At 43.5% G+C, this 13,604-nt stretch overlaps 1 protein-coding gene across 2 annotated transcripts in view; it reads right to left on the reverse strand.

The window, feature by feature from the left end:
• Nucleotides 1-5,793: 5,793 nt before the first annotated feature.
• LOC116385935 (rho GTPase-activating protein 6) overlaps nt 5,794-13,604 on the reverse strand; it is a 54,992-nt gene continuing 47,181 nt past the window's right edge. For both annotated transcript variants that reach the window (XM_031851714.1, XM_031851715.1), the window contains exons 4-14: nt 12,681-12,829; nt 12,405-12,533; nt 12,104-12,299; nt 11,925-11,980; nt 11,203-11,353; nt 10,940-11,088; nt 9,331-9,510; nt 8,231-8,322; nt 7,901-8,142; nt 7,661-7,744; nt 5,794-6,999 (exon numbers count right to left, since the gene is read on the reverse strand). In XM_031851714.1, coding sequence (XP_031707574.1) covers nt 6,404-6,999; nt 7,661-7,744; nt 7,901-8,142; nt 8,231-8,322; nt 9,331-9,510; nt 10,940-11,088; nt 11,203-11,353; nt 11,925-11,980; nt 12,104-12,299; nt 12,405-12,533; nt 12,681-12,829 — 2,024 coding nt within the window. In that variant the 3' untranslated portion in view covers nt 5,794-6,403. The remainder of the gene's footprint in view (nt 7,000-7,660; nt 7,745-7,900; nt 8,143-8,230; nt 8,323-9,330; nt 9,511-10,939; nt 11,089-11,202; nt 11,354-11,924; nt 11,981-12,103; nt 12,300-12,404; nt 12,534-12,680; nt 12,830-13,604) is intronic.

The following is a 13,604-nucleotide window of genomic DNA, read 5'->3' on the forward strand; positions in this document are numbered from 1 at the left end:
TTTGTTTACTGTCATGCGTGGGTTCTTAACCCTCCAGGAGTGGGGCTGAACTATTGTACTGGCAATTACAAGTGTCTCTCTGTGGATGAGTTCATGCATACCTATTTGTGCATCTGCCTTTTTCTGGCAAATTGTCTTTTTAGCCCGGCCAACTGGATTACGTTACTCCGGGCCAAGTCATTAGCCGCTGAAATAAGGAGGCTTTGTTTTGTTGTCATGGTCCACAAAATTCTATTTAAAATCCAGGATCCCGTCCAGAAACCGACAAAAGGAAATAGAAGAAGCGCACTCGGAGTACAGTATCTTAAACAAAGTGCCTCTACGCTTTCACTGATCACAATTAATCAGAACCTCCTTGAGCAGAACATGACATGCTGGTTTCAAACATCACTGGCACACAGTGCACAGCAAAAGCTTTAATTGGTGTTGTGAGGGACGGACCCGGGAACGAAAAGGGAAGAAAAATGCAGCTAATACAAAAGTCCTGCGTTTTCTGTGTGCTGCATGTATCTCATTGTGAGATCCAAGAAGAGATTGTAATTACTTTCCAAAGTTTCCAGACCTGATCAGAACTCTGATAAGCTGCTCGGAGAGGACTAGATTGACTTTATTCTCATTATTCCCCCGAGTCCATCACGAGAAACGAGAGAAAGCAAGTGTTCATACTGCGCATCGTCTCTATTTTAATTATTAGCTCGCTCCCGTCTGCCACTCTCACACACACTCAGTCCGTGTCCCCTTACCATCAGAGTTAGATGCCCAAATGCTCATCCATTACCTTTCCCAGTGTGTCTAATGGTCTGCTAGCAGCTAATTCCACTTCTCTGGAGGGTCTGTGAGGTGATTTTAATATGCTATCAGGGAGGGCTGAGGAGAATTGAAACCAAAAGCTATGAGATCTTTTTAATCTTCCTTGTTTTATTTCCCCCCATTCCTTTTTCCTTTTATCTCTCCTTCACCAAACCTTCACCAAATCTTTGTTATGGACTTACCTGTATTTGCCGCTCCCATAACTAGTTTTGTTTAATTCATTCTTCATCAGTTGTGGTTTTGGTGATATGAAAGGCAAAAAAATGAGGCCTTGATCTCAAACCTTTTATCTGCTTCAAAAAGCTATCCAAGGCTCTCGACTGACCTCTAGTGGTATAATTGGGAAGTCACGACCAACCCATCACACATTATCTGAGCTGTAAAAAACAAATTTCAGCACTGCAGACACATTTGATTGAGGACATGTGCTCATGGACTGAAAAAGATACTCCATTTAGCTGCCAAAAAATCAACACATCCTGTACAGCAGTGATTCTCAACTGGTGGGTCACGACCCAAAAGTGGGTCGCGGACCCCAAATTTGCCTTTGCCTGACAAAAAAAAAAGATTTTATTTTGAAGGGCATTTTGCAGCGGAATTATTCCAGCATTTACGGCACTTGTTCAGCGGTGCAGGAAAAACACCGACCAATGCGTTGAGAATCACATCACGTGATGCCGCTCAGCCAATCAAATATGGGTATTCTGACAAGTTTCCTGACTTGAGTGAGATGTACACACACCGTGACACACGGGGGAGAGACGAGGATAGAGACAGCAGAGCAGGACTATTGATGTGAGAGTTGTGAAAGTCAAATCATAGGACGATCTCCAAAAGAGAAAAATGGCCAGAGAGACCAGAGTCATTAGACTCTGACTGGACAGACTCAGGTGAATTCTTCCAACACTAATTTTTTAACACTTTTTTATTTTACTTGAAATGAGGAGAACATTTATTTATGTATTTCTATGAATTATTTATAATCCATCCAGTTAAATTTGAAAAATGAGATTATTTGTTAAAATATAATTGATGTGTACTTTATTTATTTGATTTGGCAGTTGTTTACTACACAGAGACGTTACTACTACTAGACTTCTTGAATATAGATATACCCAAATTATATATATATATATATATATATATATATATATATATATATATATTTAAAAAAAATAAAATAAAAAAATTTGGGTCATGGGTCGCGGCTTGTCATTAAGGGGTGATGGTGGGTCCCGCAGCCAGACCAGTTGAGAACCACTGCTGTACAGGACCACCTCAACAGCTACAGGAGGCCTCGGCTTGCAGTTTTCTTGAGTATCCCCTGCAGGACTGTGACATTTTTCCACGAGAGGCTCTATTATTAGGTTTTGGAATGCTGAGCTGGTTGGAAATCTGTTAATTTATGGCCGGGTTAGGTGGAGAGTCCAACATCAAATGATCCACATTTGTACAACATATTACAGTGTTGTGTTTATTTGCATGTTAAGAAGTTAAAAAGAACAGTCCGAGACTTGTTGACTTGCTTTGGCCCCAGACCTGCATGTACTTTTGTAACTCATCTGACAATCTTGACATTTTCCCAGTGCTCACTCGACCACCGCCTCTATCCTTTGCACCACTTCCCTCGCACACATGTATTTTTCAGGTAATAAAGTGCTTTGTGCACTCCGCCAGGTTTCTGAAGGTGAGACTCTGAAACTGCCTGCTCACGCCTCACTTTGACATTTCCAGTCGAGAGACTCAGATATTTTTTTGCTCCGTTTGTCCTTGCAGCTGAAGCCAGAGGCACCGCCGTCAGGGCTTAGGGCTGAGAATTACATCCGTCTCTCACACACCTGTCAGGCTTACGTTGCTTTTGTCACCGATACCAAGTAGCCTTCTATCTCCTACCTCCTAACTATCAGCAGTCTCTATACGCCACTTTGATCTCTTCTTAAAGCCAGACGCTGCCAAAATAATGGAGCCAAGAGACACACACACTGTACAGAAGCAAATAATGAGCAGTTCTTTGAAATTCATGAGGTTGCAAATTGAATTGCACGCATAAAATATGAATTTTTCAAAATGAAAAAATACCTCTTTATTTCATAATGTAAACGAAAAGTAGTGTTCCATTTATCTTTTATGAGAGCAAAAGCTGATTCGTCAGTGCGGTGTGTGTGTGAGTAACGGAGTAGGCGAGGGAGCTCTGTGAATCCTCGGGTCGACGACTGAGGGAAAGATCACACGACTGTGACCACACACCACATAAACAATAATGGTATGCCACCCACCAGCGGAAACATCTCCCGGCTATCCCCAAACCCACTCACGACTGCAGGCAGACACACCCAGGACTCATGGTCGTTATGCATCTTAAAAAGTACTTATGACCTTTGGCTTGAAAATATAACTAAGGCACGTGTCCTCAACGTGGACAAGACTCATAGAACTCTACACACTGCTCATTCACAAACCAGAAAGCTCAGCTTTCTCATACAACAAACCGTTACGCTTTAAGGGAAACGTACTTTATTGGGGATTACGTTTGCATTTGATGGATCACAAATACGTTTGAAATGAGTCTACGGAAGTCTGCATTGTGACGAGGTCTAGGTTGTGGCTTTAAACCCAGAAGACTGCTGTTTGTGCCCCCTGTGAAACAAGTTTTATTTGCTTCAACTTAAAGTGGTTATGTAGTGTTTTTCTGACTAACTGTATAACTTGTTTTAAATTGTTTTGTTGCCAAAACTTAATGAAGTAGTTTAGTAGTGTTTTGTTGTAATTTACAATGTTAATACGTGTTTCACACTGTAGTTTTGTTGCCTAATCCTAACAAATTAGTTTTGTAAGGTTTTCAGTTTGTGTTCAAATTAACGACTTTAACTAAACTGTAAAATCAAAGGTTGTCAGGTGGAAACAAATGTCCCCTCAAACGTAATTGAGAGCGCAGTTCAGTTGTTTTGCTTTTGGAGACAGGGTATCATATTACATACTGCACAATAACGATATAATAGGATGTCGTATCTGCAAAGCATTGACTTCAACAGCTCGTGTAAACTTTATCATATTTAATTCCATTGTAGCATATTGATGATGACACGCAGTACAAAAGCAATTGCCAGACATTCCATTACAACTTGGACCCAATAAATCCCACCGAAAATATCCACAATAAAACACCACTGCACTAAGGTTGTCTTAGTTTCATTGTGAAGTCAACGAGACAAACATGGGCTTGGTTTGGGGAGACATAGCTCGGACCATTAGGATTAGTCCCTCCTCTTTTTTACTCATTGAATAAAAATTGTTATATTACAACACTCAACCGATAAAACAAAGTAATACAAAACAATTAACAAAATATGAACCTTGATCAATGCATGGAGAAACAACTTTTAAGAGCAAGACCTGTAGCATGTTTATTTCCTCACATGGATTTACAGATTTTCACAAAACAAAAGGTGCTTATGATGTTGAGCTAATCGTTTCTAAACCGGGCTTAGATGGATCCCATGGAAACGGTGAACTGTGGGGCGCAGCAGCATGCTAGTACACATGGTCGGACAATAGATGGCGCCGCAAGCCTTACCACAATCCTTCCACGTCTCTCACTTGTGAAGCTCTCACACGTTACAAGGACAAAGAAGACGTCAAATTCTACATAATGCTGACGTGGTTTCAAATATTACACCATAACTTGAGAAAATGTGAAATATTTGCCAGCAAATACCCACTTGACTGACATTTGAGAGGATTTGGACTGGTCGGTTGTGGATGTATTCAGAAAAGTATTTGGTTTTTTTCCCCAATCTCATTTAGCAACAATACTGGAATTGAAATGAGAAAATATGTGAGCAAAGTTTCTTTTCTTTTATTTAGTAGCACCACAGTTGGACTACTGCAGAATCATTACATCTTTTTGAATTTTATTGATTCCGGGAAAATCACTCAAACCTTTTATACAGGCTCAAGTGGAACATTCAGTCGACCATGAGAGGTATAATAACACGGGTCAGTCAGAATCTAGTACTGTTAATATCATCATGGTGTATTGGGTTGGTAACAACCACAGTCGGTAAATCACAAATGCATACTTTTAGTGTGAATTCATAGCGGTGAACTCTGAACTTGGTAAATGTAGTTCCAGACTGTAGTTCATATACTTTGCTCTGATGTAACCAGATGTAGGTCAAATAATACATTTGCTATTTAGAATCTTTGCAATGTGAAAAAACATTTGACAAATCAAAAGAAGGTACATTTACAAGGTTCTCTAAATTCTTCACCTCTGTCCTTTCAGAAAGGATTTCTAAAGGCTGAGAGTTATTTAAAAGAACTATTTGGCATATATCCAACCCTAACATTGGTTCTTATTTATACACTAGATTGTAGTATTTGTATGCACATGCTGACGTTTAAAAAGTATTCTAGATATGTATTACGTGGGCTTCATCTTGTTGGGAATATGATCCTGATGATGAAATTTTTGTGTCTTAAAATGAGCCTTGTGACTCTTACACTTTGAAATTCCATACAAACGCCTGCAAGTGTCATAAGCTCTCGAGTCTTTTTTTTCCCCAAAATGAATGACTGGATGAAATGACCACAACTGTACGATAAAAATCCTGAAGTAACAAAAGAGACTTTGGCACAATGTTCCTGCCGTGCAGCAGGTGGCACGAGCACATATCAGCAAACTTACAGCCAAGTGATTTATAATTAGGTCAAAGCATTTTTGCAAAAAGCGAAATATTCTACATTCAATATTAAAGACAATTCAGCAGTCTGACAAACACAACATTTAGACTGGCAGTTAAAGGGCTGACTTACTTTTAGCAGATTGGCAATTTATATATTTTACATGTCAATTTACACGTGTGTATATGTGTGTGTGTGTGTGTGTGTGTGTGTGTGTGTGTGTATGTATGTATGTATGTATGTATGTATATATGTATATATATATATATATCTCACTCATTCACTCACACAAACGTAATCTGACGGTTAAGTACACTTGATCTTTTTAGACAGGAGTGGCTGAATTGCAATACCAGTACGAACACAGAAATTCTACACTTAGCAGCAATGACTAATGGGTACATGTTGGTGCCTGGACGGTGAAAAGGAGTTTTTAAAAAAAATCTAAAATGTATGAATTGAAAATACAACAAACTAAAGAAACAAATGGTTTCCTATTGTTCTCCATTGAGATATGAAGACTGAAGTCACTGTGAATAGAAAATAAGAGCGTGGGAACATTCTGAGGAGTTGGGAAAGGATTGTTTCATGAGGTATTTCTGGTGGGCATCAAATCAAAACATAATGGGCAAACAACAGAAGCAGCATCCATTTAAAACAAGAAATACTAGTGGCTCTTGGATGTAAAAGTCTGTATAAGGCAGCAGCTGCACACGTAAACAACAACTCCATGGCACTGGGATGCAGGAGAAGCACAGGGGGGTTCATGGAAAGGATGAAATCCATGGATGGATGAAAAGGCGAGCTGACGGGTAACATGAAATGAAGGGAGGGGTGAGGAGCGATTGTCATTGGAGGGGTTTGATCATGCCATCAGAATCTCCACAGAGATTAAGTCCATGGCCCGAGATCACACCAGCGTTTCAGGCAGTGCGTCGGCACTGTCCGAGGACAGCAGCTGCCAGATCTGCCACCGGTCCCTCTGCCAGTCCTGCCACTCTGGGCTCTGCGGCACCATTTGGCTCTCTGTCGTTGAGGCCGAGTTACTCGACGCCGCACTCTGCCTCCCGTGCTGCAGAGGGGGCCGCTGAGCCGTCGCGAGCTGAGGTGAACTGTGCGAACTAGCCAGTCGCAGATGGCGGCCGCTGTAAGGGGGTGGGGTGCGTCTGTCGTTGAGCACAGCAGGGCCGCCCTCGCCGGTGCTCAACCCGCCTTGAGGTCTGGAGGTCGGGTTAAGCGCGTGTCCACTTGCTCGATGGGGCCCTTGCGTGCTGTTGAGGTGGGACATCACCGAGGGGTTGGCGTTGAGCTGCAGGCGTGGTGGTCCCGGCTCCACGTGGGGGCTGGTACACACTCTGGTGACCGGGGGGTGGGGCCTGCACTCGCCGATGCCAGGCGCCGTCTGAGTCCGTTGCAGCATTGCTTGCTGCCTGCCGTCGCCATGGAGTCCGTCGAGGCCTTCCTGTGAGCTGCGGGAACTTCCCTCTGACATGTTGCCATGGGAACCTAGAAACAGAACATCAACTACATCAGCAGATTTAATTATAGTTTGGTGAATAACAAGGGATACACGCGTCACTAGTTTGTGCTCGACATAAAAAAATGTGCAAAGAAATGCTTTGATTGACGAACCTTTCGGCAGGCCTTATTGTATCTTCAATGGAAAGATGGAGGATAAATAAAACCCAAATTGTTTTGTTTTTACTGTTAAAAGGTCAATTGAACTACGGAGTCTTTGGAATTATTTGGGCTGAATGAAATACATTTTCCGCCGAATTTTGCATATCATTTTAACACTGTAGGTTTTTATTCAGACAGTGTTGCGCGATGACTGAACAATTGCAACTGTATCAAAATACTGATTTAGTTTCTACCCTTTAAGCGAGGTAATCGGTTGAACGCATTCACCCGGCATCACATGTGGGAATCAGTTGCTATAAAAATGACAAACAAAAAAAGCAGCTTTTTGTTCCCCCCTGATAGTTAAAGTCGTGATGAAATGGAAAATGTCTTCTTTTTTATTCCAAGTATTCCGTCTCACTGGGGAATACGTCTCGGTACAGAAGCTAAAGAAGCTCTAACTTCCGTTTCACTGGGACTTTAATAACCGGCCCCCGGTGTCGGGCACTCACTGCTCTGGCTCTTCAACCTCAATGAAACAGTTTACCTGTGTGTGCATGGTCCTTGAGTGTTGGTTTCAGCGTCGTGTGCCACGTCCCCCAAATGTTAGCGTGCTCCTCTGATAAAGCGTCTGAGGACAGAAAAAAAAGAGGTCAAATTCCTCTTGCACAGTAAGCAAAAGCTCCATAATATTCCTTTTGTATGTCCAGCAAAAAACTTGACAATTTTAAAGAAACGTGAGATCAGATATGAAAAATCCAATCATCCACAACTAGGAGTCATTCACCTTTGCTGCCCCAAGTGTCGGCCCCGGGCTCTCTGCTCCAGCCGGCCACCTGCCCCACCAGAGTGTACTGTTCCGGGACACAGAAGAGCGGCTCGCTCCCCGGTTCCCCTCTCCGCTCACTCATGATCGGGGAGTTGTTGTCGTAAGGGGACACCTCGCCGCTGGACACCTTGTTGGAGTCGCTGGAGGAATGGCGCTCGCTCATGGAGAAGGACTCCTCTGACTGCAACAGGTCGGGACTCCTGTGGTTAATTACAGACGGTTGAAAGGAGGCGAACAGCAGACGGCATGCATGTGAACACCTCGTGTGTTTATGGGTATGGAACTCACTGTGAGGCTTTTCTTCTCAGAAGGTAGTCAACTACATCTGGATCCGTCTCCAACAGATTCATCAAAACCTCGTTCTGCAGATCAGGAGGCACCTAAACAGACGTTAACTATTAACAAAACAATTTGCGTGAAATGAATGAATCAAAAGTATTTTTCTCTGTTCTACTCCTATGCCTGTTTTAGATCATATACACAGTTAATCTGCTGAAGACAACTTTACATTTACACCAATTTCTTTTTTTCCCAATAACATAAATTGCATTAGTCTGTACTTGATTTCTAGTAAATACAACTCCACCTGTTCCATGTACTAAAATGTAAATCCAGCCTCATCGAACATTAATCTCTTTTGCCTTCATTTCCAGTGCACTTCTTCATCTGACTGTTAGGGTAATAACCTTTGTTTTATGCTCATTAAACAAGTGAATTATAATGAAGAACACGGCCCAAAGCACGCACTGTCTGCGAACGATTCTCATCCTCAAACGCTTTGAAAATATGACATAAGCGAGTTACGAAACAACATTCAGATGCCATTCACAGAGCTCGAGCTGCCTACAAATCTGTTTTTACTCGCCAACACTGAGCAAGTCGGTTCCAATTCACTATAGGCGATTAATAGCTCTTCATTGGCTTACTGCAGGAATGTAAGCCTCGGGGGGAACGGCAGTGGCAGATTACAAAACATTACTGTTTCAGGTTTCGGACCTGAAATGACCTGCAGTGTGTGGTGTTTGAGAAAACTGTCACCTCTTCAAGCCTGAATTTTCTGCTTTTATTTTGGAAAGAATAAGTTCAAGTATCGCAATGAAAAGTTCTCGATGTTGTCGGCCAACTGGCAAGAGTTTACTTTCTTCTTACATTTACTCACAAGAATTCAGGTATGACTTGGACCAAAAACACACCATCCATCTGTCATCTTGCATTCTATTTGTATTTTCTTACTTCCTTTATTGTCTTCTTTCTCTCCACTAAGATTTTATTACCAAAGACGCAGGCATTGTTGCTAAGCCAGGAGGGATTGTGTGTGTTCAGCAGAGGAGCGGAAGAATGAATTCAGGAAGTAGGGATGGGTGTCAGAAACATGCTCAATGACTGACCATGAAGAGGGTGTGGTAACTGGCGATCATCCTCTGCAGCGCGGCAATGACGGCCGTGCTCTCCTCGGCTCTGGCCGAGCTCTGGACGCTGAACTCCTTGTCCGAGCTCTTCTGCTTGTGGAGCAGGTTAGGGCCAAAGATGGTGGCCAGGTTCAGAGACGTCATCTTGTTCCCGGTGATCTGTCATCGGAGAGACAAACAGTTTGTGCAGCCATGTGAATGCTGGATCAGGTACTCTCTGTAAACCATTGAGGAGACCTTAAATACTTAATCCCCCTAGCAAAGAAAAAAGAAAGACGAGGAAGCATTTGGAGGCGATCCTTCCCGGTAATATTTCTGACCAACGACTTTTTTACAGCTTTTGAATGAACCAAGGGACAAATGCAACGATTGTCTCAAATAAGTTCCTGCGGAACAAAGCAAACAAACTACAGGTCTGAAAACGCTCTGAGGCTGTAGAACCTGAGAAGTGCTGCAGAAATGATAACACACTGCCGCAGTCACACGGTCCTTTGAGAGATTCCATCTCCTCCCTCCTGACTCTTCTTCTCTCCCTTTCCTCCTTCTCCAGTTCCCACTTTCATCTCCAGCCTCCATCCATCCTTTCATGTTAATTTTCTCATCTCTCCCTCCAACGTTCTGTCTCTCTTGGCACACTCCCCCCTCTCTTTTTTTTGTCACTTTGAGCAAAAGATGGACGCAGAGTGGCACATGGGGATTGTTAACACTAAAAGTGACGGAGTGTATGACAGCTGAATCTGTTTATCAGGTTTGGGTGATGGTGCGCATCCTGTGACACAATTAGCATCTAAAGTTACAAGCCCTTCGAAGCTTGAACAACTTTTTTTAGAGAGATAAATTCATAATTCTGCATCTCTCCCCAGTTTCCTCCCTTTTCACTCCCAGCCCCGGGGGAGAGACGGGAGCCACAAGCGGCTAAAAAGTCTAGAAGTGTTGTTCCAGGGCCCCGAGTGTGAAACGCTCCGACTTCCTGTCACGATCTCAGATACAGAGGCGCCGTGAAGTTGTGAAGGGAAAAAACACGCACGTCAATGTTCGAGTCTGTTCTCCTGCATTACGCACAGAGGAAAAAACACACTTCCATCTGCGCACAAACATGCCGAAACACACTTCTACCTCACACTTGAACAACACGCACACAAAGTGGTGAGATTGATATGGACACACGTGCATGAGTCCATGGTGTGGGAATTAAAGACGGCTAAAGGGAGTGCGGGAGAGTGGATTATCATTAAAACAATCACAGGTCATGATGTCACTTCCTGTATCCTGACCTCTACGCCCCTTATGTTGACTATCACAGGTTCAAAACCAACAGTTTCATTTTCTAACTCGTAGTCTCCAGCCATCATCAGATGCCGATATGTGGACATACGAGCCACACAAATGGATTCCGATCACTTCTCTGGTCATTTAGCTGTCCACAAGCTGTTTGCACTTGTTTGAATGTGACTAAAGGCAACTGCATTTGGATGCTTCAGATATGATCTTTTGCCCCGTCTTTTTATTATTTTCTCTTAGTTCATGGATTTAATGAATGATCTTTTTGAGTCGTATTCCCTCTTCTGGTACAAAAACTGGCGCTTACCTCTTGTCTGTCTTTGTCCTGCCGGTCGTGGGCGTGGTCGGTAACGGTGGACAGAAACTCCAGGAGGCGGTGGAGGGTATCGCTGTTGCATGCTGGGAGCAGGTAGACCAGCAGCTGAGTAACATTCTGCTGTTCATCTGAATCCAACACTGCAACACGGATTAGGATGGAGCGGTTTAAAAAGTGAGTAAAGAGGAACAGAAGAAAACAAAAGGAGAGCGGAGGTCATGTGGGGGAGGGGAGGGGGGGGGGGGGAAGCTCACATGTGGTGTTGATGAAGGCCGTGTAGAGCTCCCTGGTGAGCAGCGGGTCGGGCATGTCCCTGAGGAACTCCTTCAGCAGAGCAGCCACGTCGTGAACGCTGTACTCCTCGTCCAGCTGGACGTCAATGCCGCGGTCAAACTCCTCACGTAGCTGCAGTTGAAGAAAAGAGAGGAAGAGGGCGATTCAGAAACATCCTCCACACATAACAATGCACATTATATATCTCGGTAGTGCACACAGCCACACACACTCACTTCGTGTTGGTCCTCCAAGTGACCTGGTAGCCTCAAACTAGTTCTACCAGTACGCATCTTAATCTTCGATCTGACTTTTGGGTGACTTCCAGGGAATTAGTTTGGACCATGATGATTGTTATATAGGGGTCATCTGCTCAGCACTTAAATACCTGCTTTCATAAATTCTAATTTCACAATAAGCCGACGATGGCGGCTAATGCATAAATGTTGACGTTGGATTGTATCAACACAGACTAAATGGCTATTTACACTTGTCACACGTATTATCCAGATGTGTGAATACAAACCATTTTATTTAATGAGTTTATAATAAAGACGCGATGTATACATGCAGTAGAATAACTCATTGCAATCTTATTTGTATGGAGCTTGGGTATTGGAAGATTTCGTACAGAACAGTAATTTCACTTTCCTGCAAAATCAGCCGATGTCGGCTCCATCACCAAAACACCAAATGAGCTCACCTGTCGGACTCTCTTCTTGGAGCTTCCCACTCTAAAGATCCCAACAGTCTGCAAACCTGGAGTGGAGAAGCGAAGAAAAAAACCCTCAAAACCGGAAAGCAATAGCTGTCTCGTGCACCTGTCGTAGTCGTACCAGGAGGTGATACATGTTGGCGACAGTGGGGAATTTAGCTGCTCACCATATTTCTCGATGTGCTGACAGCAGCTGTCGACCACCCGTGGCACCTGACGGTAGATGGGATTGAGACTCAGCCTTTTGTCCCGGTGCTTCTCCTTTTTATTCAGCGTTTCGGTGGGCAGAGAGAGCTGCAGGGCCTCGAGCAGGCGAGACTGGTTGTCGTCCAGGTCCGTGATCGAGTCCACTGACATGCCTCCCTGGAGGTTAATCGTGCATTTTCATTCAGACGGGTTCAACTGAATACAACACCTGATCCTAGGTCTGTAGCTCACACTGGGGTTAATTATGTTATTTAGTCTCACCCTCCTGCATGCTCGGGGTGCAGCCTCGGGCGTGTTGGGTGACGTTGACTCATTGGCCGTCTCCGATGTGGAACTCAAAGAGGAGTTACTGCTGGATAACTCCTTATTGGACGTCCGCTTGGTGGCAAACTGCAGGACAGATGATCCAAGAGTTACATTTTGGCTTTTCCTTCAGACAGTATAATTTGTCTTCTTCTATATAGTTTGATATTTGTCCTGAAAATGCCTTAAACAAATCTAAATATGGAACCCAGGGAGAGTAAGAAACTGATTGACCTGTAAAATGGACGAGACAAGGTCAGAGGAGTCCTTGTGCTCCTCGCGTTGCGGCGGGTCCTGACGATGGCCGTCCTGACGCTGCCTGTGAGTTCTGTCATTAGCAATGACCTGGGAGAGCACTATACTGAAGGCTTGGGGAATGCATTCTGTGATTTAAAAAAAAAAAGGGTCGGGAAATAAAGGCAGGAAAGAAAGGGGATGAGGGCAAAAAGACAGGAAATAAAACTGCATTAGTTCGAAGAACAAAAAAGAAGAAAATTCTGTTAGAAACGTCCAAACATAGCTCTTAGAACTTGCAACATAGCCATCAAACACGTCCAAATAAACATATTACTTCAGCCTCACAACACATGTTCACTATGTCAGTTAATACTCGTATTGCACAACTACAGTACATCTGTTTTCCACAATAAGACATCACAGAAGGAAAGTTGCAAAATGCCACTAATTCCAGTGCCTTTGACCAAAATAACACAACCCTGATCACTCGCACCCACAAGCAACGCCATGCTCTCCATGCAGGCCATTTTTAGAAGCTGCTCCGCGCTGACACATATGTACGCAAATCCTATTCCTTTGTTCCATTTCCGCTCATTTTTGGGCATGACGAGAGGCAGAACGTTTGTTTTGGCAAGGAGTTGCGACAGACGCACTTTCAATTGAGTTTAGACAAAAATTTGGCGAAGCAATTGCAATTAACTTGGGACTTGTGCAAATGTGTGTTTGTACTGCTGAGGGACGCAAGCACTTGGAAGATATGCTTTAGAGAGGAATGACGTTATGCTAGGCCATCGCAGGCTATATATTCTATTATACAGAATCCCAGCAGCTGAGAAAAAACAGTCCAGCTGTTCAGTAGATGTGTGTGTGTGTATGTGTGTGTGTGTGTGTGTGTGTGTGTGTGTGTGTGTGTGTGTGTGT

This window comes from Anarrhichthys ocellatus, unplaced genomic scaffold, assembly GCF_004355925.1.
Source record: "Anarrhichthys ocellatus isolate YVR2014 unplaced genomic scaffold, GSC_Weel_1.0 scaffold12, whole genome shotgun sequence".
NCBI lineage: Eukaryota > Metazoa > Chordata > Actinopteri > Perciformes > Anarhichadidae > Anarrhichthys > Anarrhichthys ocellatus.